At 36.0% G+C, this 18,815-nt stretch overlaps 1 protein-coding gene and 1 pseudogene across 5 annotated transcripts in view; one reads left to right on the top strand and one right to left on the bottom strand.

Moving 5' to 3' along the window:
• The window catches only part of LOC144965503 (glycerol-3-phosphate acyltransferase 1, mitochondrial-like), a 279,629-nt gene that overhangs the window by 149,940 nt on the left and 110,874 nt on the right, over positions 1-18,815 (top strand). For all 5 annotated transcript variants that reach the window (XM_078900905.1, XM_078900903.1, XM_078900906.1 and 2 more), the window contains 2 exons: positions 2,513-2,664; positions 14,447-14,562. In XM_078900905.1, the coding sequence (XP_078757031.1) occupies positions 2,513-2,664; positions 14,447-14,562 (268 nt within the window). The remainder of the gene's footprint in view (positions 1-2,512; positions 2,665-14,446; positions 14,563-18,815) is intronic.
• LOC144966787 (5S ribosomal RNA) lies at positions 14,818-14,935 on the bottom strand (annotated as a pseudogene).

Raw genomic sequence — 18,815 nt, forward strand, 5'->3', positions numbered from 1 at the left:
GAGTGAAGCTTGAACCCAGGACCTTCCTATCCGAAAGCTGATTGTCATACCGCAAGACCACATAGCCGCATTTATTGTTAAATTTAAGGTTTCACTTTAATTAAATAATGCAAGTGATTCAAATTTTAAGATAGCAAAGCAATACAATAATATACACAACTAGAAACCTTGAGAAAAAAACTTAAGTATTTATGAAAGTAGAATTTTTATATGTGAACAGATTGAATTTTACCTGCTTTAGTGAATTTAATTTATTTGTTTCCAATATAATTCAGTGTAGCAGGGAACGTGTGTCTTGTTATTATAGGCTTGCAATATCAGCTTGGAAAGTTGAAATGACATTGAGTCCAGCCACGGATGAGCATTGATATAAGCCCATTACAGTCTCCCCTGTTTGAAAAATATCCGTTAGAGATATAAAAAATGCTGACGGGATTAAAATAATTTGAATTCCTCCTGACAATAAAATGATGTTGACAATTCGATGGTGTTGTGTTATACTCTTGCGATGTCCTCTGAAAGAGGATGGTTATCTGTTCCTTTGTTTCTAATATAATTCAGTGTAGCAGGGAAAGTGTGTGAATTGGTATTCTATATGGAATGAGAATTGTTGTAGTATGAATAAGACGTAGGATTACCATTTAGCTGTTATGCTGTAGCCAGAAATAAAAGTGGCCAATTGTCCCATTGAAATGTAAAGTGGCATCCTTATGGATATTTTTTATGGCTTAGACTAGGGCAAGACATTCCTTTTCCACTGTTCAGCAGGTGACAATTTTCTACTTGCATAAGCATCAAGGCGAGGGAATTTCCAGTCATCAATGCTTAACCCTTTGCCCATTGAATGGTTTCACAAATTCCTACCTAATGTACATGCAGCAAGGGGTGCGAGTCTTCATAAATCATGTGATATATGTTTGAAAAAATTAATTGTGAAATAATGACTCATGCTTTTGTGATGAAAGCAAGAGATTAAGAAGAGAACAGAATAAACTTTCACAAACTGTATTACAAGTTTGCACTTTGTTAGTGAATTAATTATAATTAGTCATTTAAAATTGGAAAAAAAAAGTTGCTCATTGGATATATGGTCGTCACATTCCTTGCGTTTTGGTGACAACAGATCCACACTCTGAAGCCAGTATTCTAGTCCGCTTCTCTGCTGCCACAGGTAGTGGATTTATGTCTGGTTTCTGTTTCTGTAACAGCTTGATTTTATGAGGTGGGTTGTGAACCCTACTCTCAACCCCCATCCCTGGAGGGCTGATGGATTACTCTTTGTCTGATCTCTCCCCTTTTCTCTCTTTTTGGATGTCTGATGTTCGAGAAGCGCAAGCCCTCCCACGAAATCAAGATGATAATCCTTCGGGAGGGAATCAAGACAAAAAAGGAGAAAAAAAGGAGAGATAAATGGATATGAGAAACACTGAACAATGAACAAATGATCAGAGAACAAAATTTTTTTTTTTTTTTTAACTTTAAAAAACTACAAAAAATAATATATTTAAAATTCTTGCTCAGAAACATAAGTTATTATTCAAGGGGAAAATAATGATGATAATAATAATAATAATAATAATAATAATAATAATAATAATAATAATAATAATAATAATAATGATAATAATAATAATAATAATAATAATAATAATAATAATAATAATAATAATAATAATAATTATAAGGTTAACATTTGCTGTTGTCCGTTTAATACTATAGAAACTGGATTAATACCGGCTCCATGGGCATTATGGCTCTGAAGGACTTCCTTCATTCATATGTGTGATTTAATAAATTAAAACTTAAAGGAGAGAGAAAGAGTGAGAGAGAGCGAGAGAGAGAGAGAGAGAGAGAGAGAGAGAGGATTTAGCCACATTTGGTTGGGACTTGAATCAGTTTCATTTATAATTTATGTGTATTACTACTAACTCTTACATAGCTGCCAATCCTACCGGAAATTGCGGGAGACTCCCGCATTTTTAGTTCGTCTCCCGCGCTCCCGCCCGTCACACCGATCTCCCGCATTATCATGCAGTAGCCTGACTGTAGGCCATTAAGTACAAATATCTTCCCTCTGCTATGCGTACTATCCTCTCCATCCCACATGGCAATGCCTCCTGCGAAAGGTTCTTCTCCATGGTGAGAAAAAATAGGACCGATTTTGGGGGTAGATTGAAAGCAGAAACACTTGGAGACATTCTGCTGGCTAAAGAAGCAGGGACAACATGCTATGACACAAAACTTATGTATCTCCCTGATTTTTTCTGAATCTCCCTGATTTTCTGACCAAAACTCCTTCTTAATAAGCTTGGTGGGTTGGCTGCTATGCTCTTAAAAATATCTGAATTGTATAAGGCTGCCAAGTGTCTAAGACGTCACTTTTATGAGGGCTACCTTCTACAAGTACAAGTTTTGTTTTATCAGTGTCAAATGGGAAGTAGAATATGTTTGTTTTTTCCTTGTTCTTTTAGTTTTGAAAGTATTTTTTTACTTTTTTTGTATTTCCTTCTAGGGTGTGAAAATTCAAGATTTAATCAAAGAATTGCAGTGGGTTGTGAAAGAGTTGAATGCATTACATGTTGATGTAGGATTTTGTGGCCAACCGAAAGATATTATACTGTATTCCCAAAGTTTATTGGGAGACAAGCTTGTCACGAGAACAGTGTAAGTTTTTTGCTGCTACCAATATTATTGTTGTGTAAGAGTTTTAATGTCTCTATGAATGTTTCATGTTGTGTTATTTGTATGCATGTATGTATGTATGTATGTATGTATGTATGTATGTATGTATGTATGTATGTATGTATGTATGTATATTCATGGTGGGTGGAGAGGTCACTTTTGCTGTCTTCTATCCCCCTTTTCTACCAAATTGTATCCTTGATAAAAGATGGAAATGGTTTTTTGGTGATTGTTCAGACTGATAACAATGTCCCTTGTGCTTATAGGTCAGCAAAACGATTTCAAAACTTCCTTAAGAGTTTGAAACTTGATGAGACTACCACCCATTTCCATGAACTGCTGTCTCAACATAGGCGTTAATCATGCTGTCTTCTCCAGTTTCATCACATGTTACTGGATTAAATTAAGATGTTTGCTGTAAAATGCCACTTGCAGCTTCTCAAGTGTGACATGCCTACTTCTTAAATATTATCCATTGTCATACTCGAAAAGCTGCAAGATCTGCAATCATCCGACAGATCTCTCAAAAAAACATTTTTTTCACATAATCTACACTCTGGGACATAGGAAAGCTTACAAAGTTGTCAGAATGATCATATCTCAAGTATTTTTTAAATTAGAGGCAATTAAATATTTTGCTTGAAACAGTATCCTATTTAAGCCCCATCTTTAACCAACAAAAGGACAGTTTCTCAGACGGTCGTCTCCACAGATTACACAGGATCAGATATGACAACAGAGGGAATACGTCATCAAAAGTGGCTAGTGAGAGGTCGAGCGCAGCCATTTTATTTTTTATGCAACCATGGACGCTGTGCGATTTAATCTCTATTATAATGACTTTGATTAAGCTCATTTAACCTTGATTTGTTGACGGAAATAGAAAAAAAAGGTCAGGTTTATTATGATAAACTAAATTAGAAATGTAATGTATTGATTAATAAGTTTAGTTATATTTATTTAACGTTTAGTTGTGAACTGCCAAACTGGCCACACTCCACATTGTTTTTAGTTTTGAGTTGAATAGAACCTTTTTCCAATTATCATCTAACAATCTTGTTGTGTTGTTCCTTGATGTTTGACTTAAATATAATTATTATTATTTGATAAAACAATATCAATACAATACACTTGGCGACTACAATACAATTGGCGATGAGGTAAACTCAGCAAATCACCGACTTTTTCAACTCTATGTTAATTGTATCATCATGACTTCCTTCGGCTTCGGGCAGATTGAACAGTTTGACCCTCAGCTTTGTAACTTTGAGGAGACCTAGAGAGATTAAACTATTTCTTTATTGCAAATGATATTATTGACGAAAACAAAAAGAAATCTGTCTTTATGTCAGTGATAGGCCCAAAAACATTTAATTTACTGAAAGATTTAGTAACACCAATTTCCATTTCAAACCGAAAATTCGAGGAGATAAGACAAGTACTTCATAATCATTTTGAGCCAAAACCACAACCACAGAAATTCATAGCAAAGACAGAATTTGAGAAAAGAATTAGAAGGAAGGAGGAGTCAATAGGCGATTTCACTAAGAAAGCTGTCACAATGCTGTCAGTTTGGTGATCAGGTGGAAGACTGGCTGTGTGAAAAACTAGTCAGATCAATCAACGATGAGACAATCCAAAGAAAATTACTCGCTGAACCAAATCTAACATTGCAACGGGCTATCGAAATCGGTCAAGCCATAAAACTATCGTACGAGGGAGCAAAGGGTTTAAACGAAAACCTCTCACAAACAGTAAACCTCATTCGAACTCAACAAAATCAACACAAGTACTGCATGCGTTGTGGTAACGACCACCGAGGTGTAACGTGCAAATTTATCAACGCCGAATGCCATTTCTGCCATAAAACGGGACACCTCGCAAAATGTTGTTTACAACGAAAACAACAAAACTTCAACCATCGACCTACAAATCAAACGCAACGTCGTTTGTTTGAACAACAAAAATTTCATCAACATCGGCAACAACAACGTCAACAACAACAGCAACAGTGGCAACCTCAAAGTCAGCAAAATACACAACAAGGGCAACATCGACAACGTAGGCTACAGCATAATCAAAATCAAAATCAAAACAGATGTCACAATTTGGAAAAACTCAACACCAATGAATCATATTATCTGCATCCTGAAGCTGACTCAGAAACCTCAAACGATATGTTTACTATAAGAAGTAAAACCAGTAAGCAAATCACGGTTGATCTACAATGCAATGAACAAAATATCACCTTTCACCTAGACACTGGGGCAGCAGCATCTGTCATAATGAAGCAAGAATTCGAAACACATTTTAATGATCATAACTTTTCCCTTTCAGAAATTCAACTACAAACTTACATACACTGGTGAAAATGTTCATGTGTTTTGGAAATGTGAGATGCTAATCAAATATCAAAATCAAACCAAAACGTTACCATTACACATCGTCGAAGGAAACGGTTCACCCTTGATGGGGCGAGACTGGCTACAGGAATTAAAACTGGATTGGTGGCAACTGATTCGAAACAACATCAATAACACCAGGGATGACCTCGATAAAATACTGCAACAACATACTGAAGTTTTCAATGAAAATCAACTTAGGGAACAACACTCCTATTTTTAAAAAGGCAAGGCACCCACCTTTTGCTTTGAGGAAGAAAATCGAAGATGAACTGGGTCGTTTAGAACGTGAGAAAATCATTAATAAAATAGAACATTCAGAATGGGCAACACCCATAGTACCAGTGATTAAAAATGACAAAACGCTAAGAATCTGTGGTGATTAAAAAGTGACAATAAACAAAGTTATCGCAAAGGAAGATCACCCAATTCCAAAACCAGAAGACTTAGCTTTCCAACTGTCTCATGGACAAAAATTCAGTTCAACTGACTTCAGCTAGCCAGGAAATAACAATTAACACTCACTGTGGACTGTACACTATGTTACGATTGCCATATGGAATTTCTTCCTGCCCTGCAATTTTTCAAAGAGTTAAGAGATTTAAGAGTAGTATTTCCTACAAAAAAATAGAAAACACAAATTTTCATAGTCATTGCTAGATTATTCCATTATGGGCAGCGTGGCTCAGCGGTACGGTCTTTGCTTCGTACCCGAAAGGTAACGAGTTCGATCACCCGCCGCTGCACTGTGTGGCCTTGAGCAAGTCACCTCGCCCTAGCTCGACTTGCGGCGATGCACTGCGGCTGATGCCTGGGTTATTCGAGCCTTCCCTTGGTATAGACCCTAGATACAAATTTTTCATGAATAAAGGGAATTTTTAAAGAAATTATTTAGTATTATTATTATAATAATATATTGAAAATAACTAAACTTGTGAATGCAGTTTTAAAGTACGGCTTCTTAAATCGTAACAGGGGATGTGGGTGGGAACTTCATATTCTTATTAGGATTGATTGAATTAATGTGATGACATTTCCACGTCTTCATATATTTCATCTCTGCTACTCTATCATTCATCGCTTGAACGTAATCGCAGTCCTAGTGTCAGACTATATTGATGGTGTGCGTCAATAACGTACCAACACACAAAACCATGTGTTATAGTCTAATTGATCATAATACGATCTCTTCATCATCAACATAACTACACCATCATAAAAGGGAACAAACATGTGAAAAAAAGAAAAACTGGTTCCAATTTCAATGGGTACCAAATTTTTGTCATTGATTTTCTGGTCTCAGAGTCATAGCATCTTATTTTCTAAATAAATGCTGGTCGCCAATCAGAGAGCATGATCTATCCTTTTTTAAATCCCGTAATCCTCCATTCTGCTTCTAACTGAAACTTGTACTTTTCTCCTGTCTCAGTGAGATTTGAGCAAGCCGAATTTCAAATGGCGGAATGAAGAAAGACGAGACAATGAAAGAGCTTTCACTTTCAATTCTGGCATCACGCATCAGTGAGCATGTGCGTTGGCTGCCAGTTTGGCATTTCAACATCAAATTTGGTCTTTTTCTCAGGATTGAATAATTTCACTTGTTTAATTAATTGATAAATTTATTAAATAAATCATGTAAACCGACAAAAAAGTTGAAACCAAGGCACTTCCCTGCAACTAGTATGGGACAGGAAATGCGGATTTATTTGTCGTAGAGCAAGTTATTTTTTAAAATGGCATTTTTCCATAATTTTGGTACCGTCAGTACAGGCGCCAACACCTGTGTCCAGGTCAGCACTGACCAATAGGCACCATTACCTATTAGTCAGTACTGATCCCCAGGCACTGGTGCCTGTTCGTCAGTACTGACCAGCAGGTGTCAGTGCCTGGGGCTCAGTACTGACGAATAGCCACTCCGTTTTTTCTATGCCCCTCCCAATTAGCTGATAAAATGACAAATCGTATTTTCAAAAATTGACTAGTCTGAATTTAAACAAGTATATAATTTCTTACGGAGAGAGCACAATATGTTCAATTAGGACAAAACAAATCTTCCTGTATAACTACAAATACTGGTGCTCCTCAAGGTTGTGTATTGTCCCCTGTATTATTCACAATATACACGAATGACTGTAGAAGTCAAAACCTGAGTGTACCTTTAATAAAGTTTGCAGATGACACCGCTCTTCAAGGCCTCATAACAAATGGCAACGAAGTGGCTTATAGGCAAGAAATTGATAGATTTGTGTCTTGGTGTCATGCCCACCACCTAGAGCTTAACATAAGCAAGACAAAGGAGCTAGTGATTGACTTTAGGAGAGTGAAGGAACCGATAGAACCGTTAAAATTAAAGGACCAATTCGTCCAGCGAGTTCCTCACTACAAATACCTTGGTGTAACGATTGATGACAGGCTCAAGTGGGATGAACACTTGAAAATAATTAGGCATAAGATGTGCAGACGTACATATTTTTTATCAAAACTCTCTCAGTTTAGAATAGATAAAACCCTCTGCACATTATTTTATAGAGCAGTAATCGAAAGTGTTTTGTCATTTTGTATAACAGCTTGGGGAGGCAATTGCTTAGCAGTGGAAACGAACAAAATAAATTCAAATATTAAAAAATCCATTAAACGCTATATAAATGATGTTGACGATGTAGATCTTTTATACGAGAAATTTTGTATAAATAAAATAACTAAAATATTAAATGACCAGTATCATCCACTAAGACCATCAATTATTATGTCAGAAAGAAGTGGTCACCCTTTCTCTATTTCAATGAAAACAGAGAGACACCGAAAATCTTTTCTGCCGTCCAGTATTAGGCTTTATAACAACAAGCAATAATCATTTTATATAATTATTTCTCATTTTTACTTTTTAAAATATAAATATTAATTTATTGATTTATTTGTTTTGCAATCTTTTCAATTTTCAATTTATAGTGACAGTTTTAACTATTTTACAGTGTTGATATTATTCATATTATAAAGCGCAGCTCTGGTTATAGAGCTGCTCCTTTTTTTATTTTTATATATATATACATCCTATTTCCATTGTATTTTTATCTTATTGTGTAAATTATAACACGTCTGTACAAAAAATTTCCTTTTTGGGATGCAATAAAGTATTATTATTATTATTATTATTATTATTATTATTATTATTATTATTATTATTCTAGCTATCGGTAATCGGCGTAATAACAGTAGGTAAAATAAGCTCCTCCTACTTTGATTTTTGATGAATTCTGTGGAGACGATCAACATTTCTTTTCGATGTTATACAACTATCAACCGACATTCCACATATCAATGAGAAGACACAAAGAGTGAAACTCACCTCTTTGAATTTGCTGGTCAGTCTCTCTAACTGATGATCACACATACCTAGTATTAATAGATACTATGTGTGAAATGGGAAGAACGTGCGAAATTGTGGCATCCATCCCTTTAATCTAACAATGTAGACAAGTCTATGTCATGTATGGTGAGAGGGCAAGAGAAGAATACCCCCCCTGCACACCTTTATCTCTCTCTCTCTCTCTCTCTCTCTCTCTCTCTCTCTCTCTCTCTCTCTGCGGGTGGTTGGATGGGAGCATCACCCTTGAATCATATACCTATGATGTTCGCATGGGTGTACGATCCGATAGTGATGTCGTTTCTTCTTCTCTTTACTAGTCTATCCTGCTTCTTTGGTTTGTGATTGTATTTTTGGCAGGGGATATTTTTTTTCTCTGTAAATCTTCTGCCTGTTTGTTCTTGGTTATTTATAATTTAGCTTATGATATCTTTAGGTTATGATTTTGATTTACATTTGTACTATTTTTGTTAGATTGCTTGTTTTTTTGTTTCAGCGGTCTCTCATATAACCTCAATTGTGTTGGAAGAGACCTAAAGCAACAAACAAACAAACAAAATCTCTCTCTCTCTCTCTCTCTCTCTCTCTCTCTCTCTCTCTCTCTCTCTCTTATCATTGTAGTCGTCGTCATAGTAGTGGTAGTAGAAGAAGTAGTGGTAGTAGTAGTAGTAGTAGTCGTAGTGGTGGCAGTGGTAGTAGTAGTAGTAGTAGCAGTAGTAGTAGTAGTAGTAGTAGTAGTAGTAATAGATTGATGACCAAGTTGATCAACCATGAAGTTCACACACTTTCATCACACCCTCACAGCGTTTTGTTTATTTATTTTTATGTAATTTTTGCAAACAACGCGTCTGTTCTGTCCCTGAAATGCCAATATTGACTGTTTTCTCATATAACTTAATGCTACCATTTTTCTGGAAACCCGTATATTATTAGTCTCTCTCTATTCTCAATTCATCAGATAACTGCTTACTGTCACATCTATGTAGGAAGGTGGCTAGTAGGAGTAGACAGATAAGAGTCAAATAGTTTTCCCCATAGACTAGCGTCTGGTGCCGCTTTTATTTTTTCCCCTGTTATAGTCGGATAAAAAGCTCCTGACACTTGACTGATAGTAAGAGAATGTTTTAGGTTTAAAGAAAAAGGTAATAGAAGTAGTGGTAGAGTATTGGCACGTTGTATAGCGATGGGTAGGTTCAGAAGGTAAATATTAATCCCCATTAAAGAAAAAGTATTTTAATATAAATTAACAGAATTGCCTCATACAATAATAATTAGCCAAAGAATAAAAGTGCTGGTTTTAATTCATTAAATGTATACTATGGGTATTAATCTTCATCCTGTATCACAAACTATTCATTTTGTTATCGAGTGGGCTTAACTAGGCGGAGCGAAGGGTTTTCCGTTATAGCAGACAGAAGCTGTCAGTTCAGTAGTTTCAGTCAACCGCTTGCCAGATTTCCACTCTTTTCTCTTTTGTAGCCAACTTCTGGATGGTTAGTAGGGACCTGTGGCCTGGTTGGCCGTTCTGTTGTTCAGTCACCGGATGTAGGTTAGTCATGCTGGGTCATTAATCGCTGAAGGTTTCGTTAATAACCGATCCTCGTTCACACATGTTTCTCGCTAGCAGAACTTCGGTTACTATGAGTAGTGAGCTCTAAGTAGATGAATTGGGAGAGAGACCGTTTCTTCCCACTGTCATAGTTTATATCTGTTTCCCTCGGGAGTTGGAGAATCTCAAGGAACCAACAATATTCCAGGATTTAGGCATGCCTGGTTTACTATTGGTTGTTTTCTGTAGACCAATCGTGTTCTGGGTGTTGTAACTGTAGTGTCCATACTCTGGTGAATTTCTAATTAGGTTAGTTCGTGCCCGTTACCATTGACGATCTCGCACATGTTCTCACATAGGTGAGAATTGAAGTCTCAATGCAGTTGACATCACACATGGCCTTTTTTAATTGTGCCTAAGGCGATAACGATTAACACCTAGCGACGCTGCGATAGTTTGTATTGAGATTATTAGATTATGTATTGATTTATTTACAATCCTGGGAAAGTTGAGGCGATTGAAATATATCATTACAGTACCCCCTGTGTTTGTATAAAGCTGTCTACAGATTTCTTAATTGTTTGTGTAGTGTAGATGAATTATTGCTGTTTATGGCAGCGTAAGTGGCATGGTTCATTGGCTTGGCTTGTTAGTGGTCGTTGGTATCGTTGTATTGATCAGAATCCTCTAAGTGACGGCTTAGGTAGTTCTTTGATCCTTTAGGAGTACAGTTGAAGAAGTAATGACCAGCGCATTAGTTTTGCATTGAGCTTCTGTGCCGATGCCAAAAATAGCATGGGTTGATTGTCACATTGTAGAGTGAATTGTTGGCCATATAGGTACATCTTGAATTTTTGGATGGCCCAAACAATTGCTTGACATTCCTGTTCTACTGTCGCATAAGTTTTCTCCTCTGGCTTATGCTATGGTGTGTAGTACAGAGTCATCATTGGCATCCTTTTGCATTAGTACGGCTCCAATCGCTGTACCGCTGGCATCTGTTCTTAGTATAAAGGGTCTTGATGGGTTGATTGTCACATTGTATAGTAAATTGTTGGCCATATGGGTAAATCTCGAATTTTTTGATGGCCCAAACGATTGCTAGACATTCCTGTTCTATTGTCGCATAATTTTTCTCCTCTGGGTTAAGTTTCCGACTGGCATATGCTATGGGGTGTAGTACAGAGTCAACATTTGCATCCTTTTGCATTAGTACGGCTCCAATCGCTGTACTGCTGGCATCTGTTCTTAGTATAAAGGGTCTTGAAGGGTCAGGTGTTGAAACAGGTTGTGGCAGGATGCTTCTAACTTCCCTCTGTGCATGTTCTAAATATATAATGAACAATACTGGACTTAAACCGTCTTCTTGTGGAGTTCCCACATTGGTGTCAACCATTTTTGTAGTTGTGGCCTGTGCAATTTCCAACTGATGGTGGCGTTTCTCAGCAGAAATTGTATGATTCTTAGTTTATCTATCCACTATTTTCTGGAGTATTTCTAAATGCTTGTTTCTGTCTCTAGTATCAAAGGCTGGTGACATATCGAACCCTGTAATTTTGATGTCTTTATTTTCTTTGTTTATTTTTGCAACCAACCGGTTGTGGGTCCAAACGACATCGGATGTGCTCTGGTCTTGAGGAAAACCACTTTGATTTGGTGATAGTCTTCTACTTTCGATCTTATTCTATTCAACGCCACTATAGAAAGTGTCTTCCTTATTGTGTTTAATAACTTAATTGGTCCTAGATTTTGAGGAGGACCTTTTGTAAAGTCATGAGTACCCCAGCATTAATTGATGGTAAGGTGTTCATTTTTCTTTTTAATGTATCATTGAATATATTGGTGATGGTTAATTAATTCGGATAGAGTAAAGTATTTTGTTTCTTTAGGATTTAAGCTCTTTCACTTCCTTTAAGTCTTTCAAATTTTGAATCTTAATTCTAAGCTCTTTCTGTTGTTGTGATAAATCTTTTATCGAGGTATTATAAGGAATCGTTTTTTTTGTTCATAACCTTTGTGCCACTGCACTTTTCAAAGTGTGTTGTATTTGTTTCCAGTTGTCATCTGGTGAGTAGTTTTCTTTTTGTATTTCCCAAAGACGTGTGCTGAGGAGATTCTAGTAGTGTGTACTATTACTGACAATGTATGATGCACTATATAGATTGTTTTGTTTTTGTTGTTTAATTTAGCATTTTGTTGTTTATACACATCTGTGTGTAGGTTTGTTTTCATTAGCTTGTGGTAGGAAGATAATACTGTGCCACCATACGATCAGGCATTCGTAATATATCTTTTGTGTCGACAGCGACAGATGTACTGATCTGGTTTTAGATAGTTATTAATGTTTTGTTAGTTGAGTCTCTCCTTTGTCCGATCGATGTTGTCTTGTGCCTTGAAGGATGTGAAAAGACACTGTTAGTAGTTAGTCTTGGATCAAGCCACATTTTATTTTTCATTGGCAAGATTATTTACCCCCCCCCCCCCCCCCCCCCCTCCCCCCTGTGGCGGGTTGTGTGTTAATTTGTGGGATCGAGTCCAACCGATAGCTCAATGGTCTGGATTCGAACTAGTATGTGCGCTATGGCTCTCGTTACCAGCTGCACCACTCACAACCTATATCACAAACGGCTCAGGTTTAATCTAGGGGAGATCAAGAATTGCCTTAGGGTCCCTTATAACTTAATTGTATTAATAACAAGTGAGTCAAGACAATAATAGTAACGCCCAAATGCAATAATAACAATTCTATACATAAAGTTTAATTAGATTGTTACAGGAAAAGATAGAAAGAATAAGTATTTATTTAATATCAGGAAGAATAGCTCTAATTGAGTGGATCTAATCTATTATATATTTATTTGTTTACTTTGATATAATCATATGTGTCTGTGGAAAATACATTTGAAAATGGTATAAGCCCGTTTGGCTTATCTTTATCCCGCCGGCTTGCTTGACTGAGGCAAATGTATCAGCTAGTTCCAGGGTTGGCGCCTGCTTTGCAGAGTTTTCTGGACATCACAACAGTGTGTTGTAGTTAGGCTGACATCAGGGGTTTACCGCTGTTCAAGGACTGGGATGCAGGGATTCGGCACAACTGGGTGCGACACGGAAAAGGACCAGGACCAGGACCAGGACCTTCAATTAAAGAGTTGAAACAACAAGGTCTTAGAGCCAATCGAGTTTGTCTTTCGCCACCGAATCGTCCTTGAGCGACACATCATAATAGCCTTTATTTGCCGACAAAGGCAAGGAGAAGCAGTAACTTCATGATAATGGTAGTTAGTATATATATTAAACATCAACTGACAGTCGAGCTATCTTACATGATGAGAATTTAACAGGGCTGTGTCCCTGGTATTTCTTTATTTATTTTTATTAATTATAATTGAGGTTATGATGTGTGGCCGGCGATTGGCGGTAGGGTTACAATAGCATAGATGATAAGCAAATGTTAACTATAGTATAAGATACATATAGATATAGTTTTGTACAGGTATTCCAACTTACGAACATCCATGGAATAGCACACTTAAAATATATACACAACTATAATATTAATAACAGATTAAATTGAATTTACAGTAATATCTCGTTCCACTTTGAATGTTAACCAATAATTCATTTTACCTCCAGCCGAGATAGACAAACTTTTACAAGTTTGAAATTGGAGAGATAGCTCTTTTCTCTTGGGCTTCTTAGCGTGTGTGTGATTAGATTCAGATATGAATTTGGTTTTGTGAAATGAAAATAGCCAATCAGAAGAATGTTCCGGTTTTAGATAGCCAATGATATCCAGATGCTTTGGTAAGAAAGAATAACGGAGAATTACCGGAGAGACTAGGACAGTAATTGCAATTAAGCTACTCTTGAACGAGACAAGACCTCAGGGCCTACGCACGTTGGCGTCTTGTTTGGAAAAGGTAATTAGCAGGAGGCATGGATACAATAGGCAGACAATTTGAACAGGTAAATAAGCCTTAAGCTGAAATTGAGTGTTCCGTTATACAATGGAAATGTTTCCCCACCTAACGACCAAAATTTCCGTTAGAAAGATTTGGAGCTTTATTGGAGAAAGACTGTCCATGTTTGAGTATTTTACTGGAGGAGTTAATCAATTATGTCTCGTCCACTAGGTTTGAAGTGGTTTTGAAACGAGACGCTGACGAATGATAACGAAATCACGCAGTGAAAGAAAATCGCTCGTCACACCCCCCCCCCCCCCCCCCCCCCCCCCCCCACACACACACACACAATTTGCTCTCTTGGACAAAGTGACTCAATGTGGGTAGTTTATGTTAACAGTATGTGTCAATTCAGTGGATTATCTATATATTCTTTCTAGATATACAGCTCGACAGCATGCCACACAGAAGGGGTAAATGTTTTATTTTTCATATCAATTTCTATTTTATGATTTAATTTTGTATGCTTCTCCTTGTTCCTCCACAGGCAGTCAAATGAATATGACATTTTTTTGTGTCCCAATTTGTCAATACCCAGAGTGTTCCAACTTAGTTACTATGCTAACTTTGTCACCACGCATTTTGCATTGGAAAGTATCCTTGGTGAGTATTATGGTTTGGCTATCAGTGTGTGGTTTGCACTTTGTCTAATGAAGTACAAACTATGTGTCTTATTTTGTTATTGGAAAGTTTTCTTTTCTTTTTTTTTTCTCTTTTATCTCAGGCTTCCCTAACAAATCAATTTTTCTATTAAAATCAAAAACTAGAGGTGCCAATAAGATAGAGAGAAAGATAAAGGGATAAATAAAGAGTAAATTATACTCATATATAAGGGAACAACACAATACAAACAAAAAAAGCCTACAACACGTGGTGTTCCCAAGCAGTCACCAATCTCAGTACTGACCACGCCCAAGTTGCTTGAATTCAGTGATCTGACGAGAACCAGTATTTTCAATGTGGTATGGTCGTTTGTTTTGTGTTTTTCCCTTATATTGAGTCACATTTTCTCCCTTTATCTTTCTCTCCAATTTTTCTATTGGAGTCTTTTTACTATTATTATGCATATTTGAGAATTTCCCGACATCATCATCACTACCAGCTACAACCACAACCACCACTACCTCACCATAATCATTATCATTACTAGTACAACCACCATCACCACATCAACATCATCATCATCACTGCTACCACTACCACACCATCATCATCATCACCATCATCATAAGCAGCAGCAGCATCTTCATCATCACTACCACCACTACTACAACCAGCACTACCACAACACCATCACTACTACCACTACTACTACCAGCACTCCTACCACATCAATATCATCACTACTACCACAACTACAACCATCACCAGCTTCACATCATCATCACAACTAGCACTACTAAAAACCACCATCACCACCACATCATCCTCACCACTTCCACTACTACAACCAACACCACCACCACACTACCATTACTAAAACCACCACCACCACATCATCATCATCACTACTACCACAATCACCACTACTTCATCGTCATCATCATTACTCCCATTACTACAATCAGTATAAACTGAATGCCGATGACGTCACGCATATATCATCCACGGTTGCTTCCCTTGAAGTGAGAACTAACTTATGGGTCAAAGTTTGCCGGTGTATGCCGTAAACGCCGGCGAATGAGACTTTCTAGGCAGGTCTTGCCGGTTGAGGGATTGATAGTTCACCTGCATATGCCACCATTACTACTACTATTACTACTACTGCTACTGAAATTCCATGTGAAACATCTCTTCTTTTTATGTAAGTGTACGTTTTTTTGTGATTTATTGCAAGGTTATTTATATTTTCAAACTATCTTTGATATTTGCATACAGCATTATTTCTAATACATTTTATAGTATTGGTGAGTTTGAATCGTGTATTTGGATTCAGTTTTCATGTTATAGAATCTGTGACAATAACACACATCAACTATTACAAATTACAGTTTTATATTTCGTTATTTTGTAAGTGTGACGTAATTTTGTTTGATTACCAGTTTGGTGGGTCACTGAATTGTTTCAGCTTTTTTATGTATGGCATTCAACACTTTCAAGCGAAGTGACCATTGCCAACTTTGACCCATGCTGTAACTTCCTATCCCGTTGTTCTTCCAACTGAATGTGGCCGAATCAACACAAAATTGTCTATGGATGCAATAAATGCACATAGAAATAATTTAGTGAAATACCAATAAAAGTATAAAATTACCCAACAATAAATCAGTCAATGGATAGTAGGTTACTATATATATATATATACATATATAACCATGAAATAATAGTGCTCAACTTTTTGATAAAAGGAGCTAGACGGTCTATTTATAAAACATTTCAAGTATAATTATGATCAACTTCTACAATATTGTTTTGAGTGTTCGCTCTCATCAGAAGGTGGAAGTGAAATTAGATTGTTGTGTTTTTCGTACTTTCCTAGATTCGTGTTTATGGTGGTTCGTAATGACATAAAAGGTGTTTATCACCTCCAACGTAGTGTTTTTATGCACCTCCGTTGACGGTGTATATTAACGGACCGTTTTATACACCTCCGTCACGCATGCGCATCCCACCCAATTTCATCAGCGATATTGTGTCTCTTTTTGTATTTGGACATGGCGAAAGTTATATTGTGACATCTGTAGGATGTTTTTGTTAATAAATTTATATAAAAATAATAATAATTTAAAAAATCAAAATATAAAACCAGAAAATAGAAGTTGCATTGAAGGAAAAATAATGTTTTAGAAAGACTTTATTAAATCTGATGAACAGTCAGGTGGCTCCGTAGCCCAGTGGACAAGCTGTCAGACTCTAACCTTGAAAGTACTGGGTTCGATTCCCATTGTAGATATTTAAAAAAAAAAAAGTTTACTTTATTGAGAAAGACATCATTTATTTATTTTATTTTTTTTCTTTCTTTTTTTTATGTTTATTTTTTTTGTTTGTTTTTTTTTTTTTTTCAAAAACTTTTTATCATGTTTTAAAAAAAACTTCGATTTTAATTTTCTAAAACACGAGATCAGTATTTGTGTGCCATGTTTCTTTTTACTTTTGATTTTTAAAATTATTGTTATTATTCTTTAATTTATTATCATTGTATAAACGTACATCGGTAATCACTAAGCAGCGTGCTAAACTACAATCTAAAACTATTTAAACCTCCTGGACGTATGCAGCAACATTTTCATTAATTTACCATCACTGCCAACGGAGGTGCATAAAAACGGTGCGTTTTTGTACACCTCCAACGGAGGTGCAAAATAGATATAAATGTTAATTTAAAATTAATTATAGAAACATTATTCTCTGTGTAGTAATTTTGGTCAAATGGTCAGGCCAATGGCTATCTGGCAGCCACTGTAAGAAACTTTGGCGCCGATTTCGAGCAACTCTCAATCAAGACTTTCCGAGAGTAAATAAAACGCTGTAAATGATATTATTAAGCCATCAAATTGCCATAAATTTTATGCCTGTCCATTTATGATGATGCCTAACCTACAATAGGCTAAGCATCAATGTCGCCAGTATTGACTAAGGTAAGTATCGAGGATATTTGGTCCTTTTAAAATATTTTTATTTCCGGTGGACTGAAAACACAGTTCCATCAATTAAAATTAATTTGTTGTAATTTGCATATTAATAATTTAATTCCCAGCGACAGAAAATGATTGAAGCAAGCATCATTATAAAGTAAAAATGATGATCTTGACACATACTATCCGGGCAGTAAAATCTTAAGAGATATGAATTTTTTTTTGTAAATTTCTTATGTCCAAATATCAGTTTAGGAATAAAATATAAACCATATTTAAATATTATGTAGTTTTGGGCACATTTGAAAGCCAACTTTTCAATGGCTTGATGACTTTTTTCTATACTTAAATCCCTTACGATTCAAGTCAAAATTATTTTTTTAATGAATGTTAGGCATTATTGTTTGAAGATGTATTCTGTTTTTGTGTGGTTGTCTCAGGAAATGCCGACTTTATAGTGTAATATAGGTGTCAATGTTTAGGGTCATTGAAATCCATCTCAATTACTTGTATTTTTGCATGTTGAATAAGTAACATAATGTAAGTTCAAGTTCTCCTTTTGTGCACCAGTGAATGTGTTAACTTTTTATAGACTGAAGCGTCCAGATATATATGGCAGTGATTTCCCAAAAATTAAATGATCTTGCTGTGGTATGCCTGTGGTGTTATACTGATTTGACTCTGATTGTTATTCAATTGTTTTATCTCTAAATTTGACTGGCTGGAGTTCAATGGTATATCAGATGACTTTATAAGACAATGACTAAACGTGTATTCTTGGAAAGGAAATGATTCTATATAACCTATATGGACAGTGTGTTCGTTTTGAATGTAGTTGGTCAATAAGGAGAAAAAGGTTGCTACTTGGAATAAACTATATGCCCTCATAATTTTGAATCCTCTTTTGTCCACATACTATGTCCGTCTGCTTGAGCAAATCATTTAATTTAACAGTACAGTGCTTAGTGTTAGTTGTAATTGATGATTGTTACTGCAATATTTGTAGCATGTCCAGCAACCTTGTTGGGTGATTGATTTTTTTCTTGTAAAGAAGTCATACTTTACAGGCAGATTGAAAGTAAATTGAGATATTGAAATCATACACAATATTGGTTTTTAGTTTTTACTGGTCAATAAAATATTATCTTTATGAGTTATTTTACCACATAAAGACATAAATCATATCAGTTTACTGTTATGACCAGCACAACTGTTTGAGAGGAACGGAAGTGGTAAAAAAAAAAATATACAGAACTAACAAAACCCATGAGTAAATCAAGA

This window comes from Berghia stephanieae, chromosome 2 (genome assembly GCF_034508935.2).
Source record: "Berghia stephanieae isolate SIO BIC M18660-M18661 chromosome 2, UCSD_Bste_1.3, whole genome shotgun sequence".
NCBI lineage: Eukaryota > Metazoa > Mollusca > Gastropoda > Nudibranchia > Aeolidiidae > Berghia > Berghia stephanieae.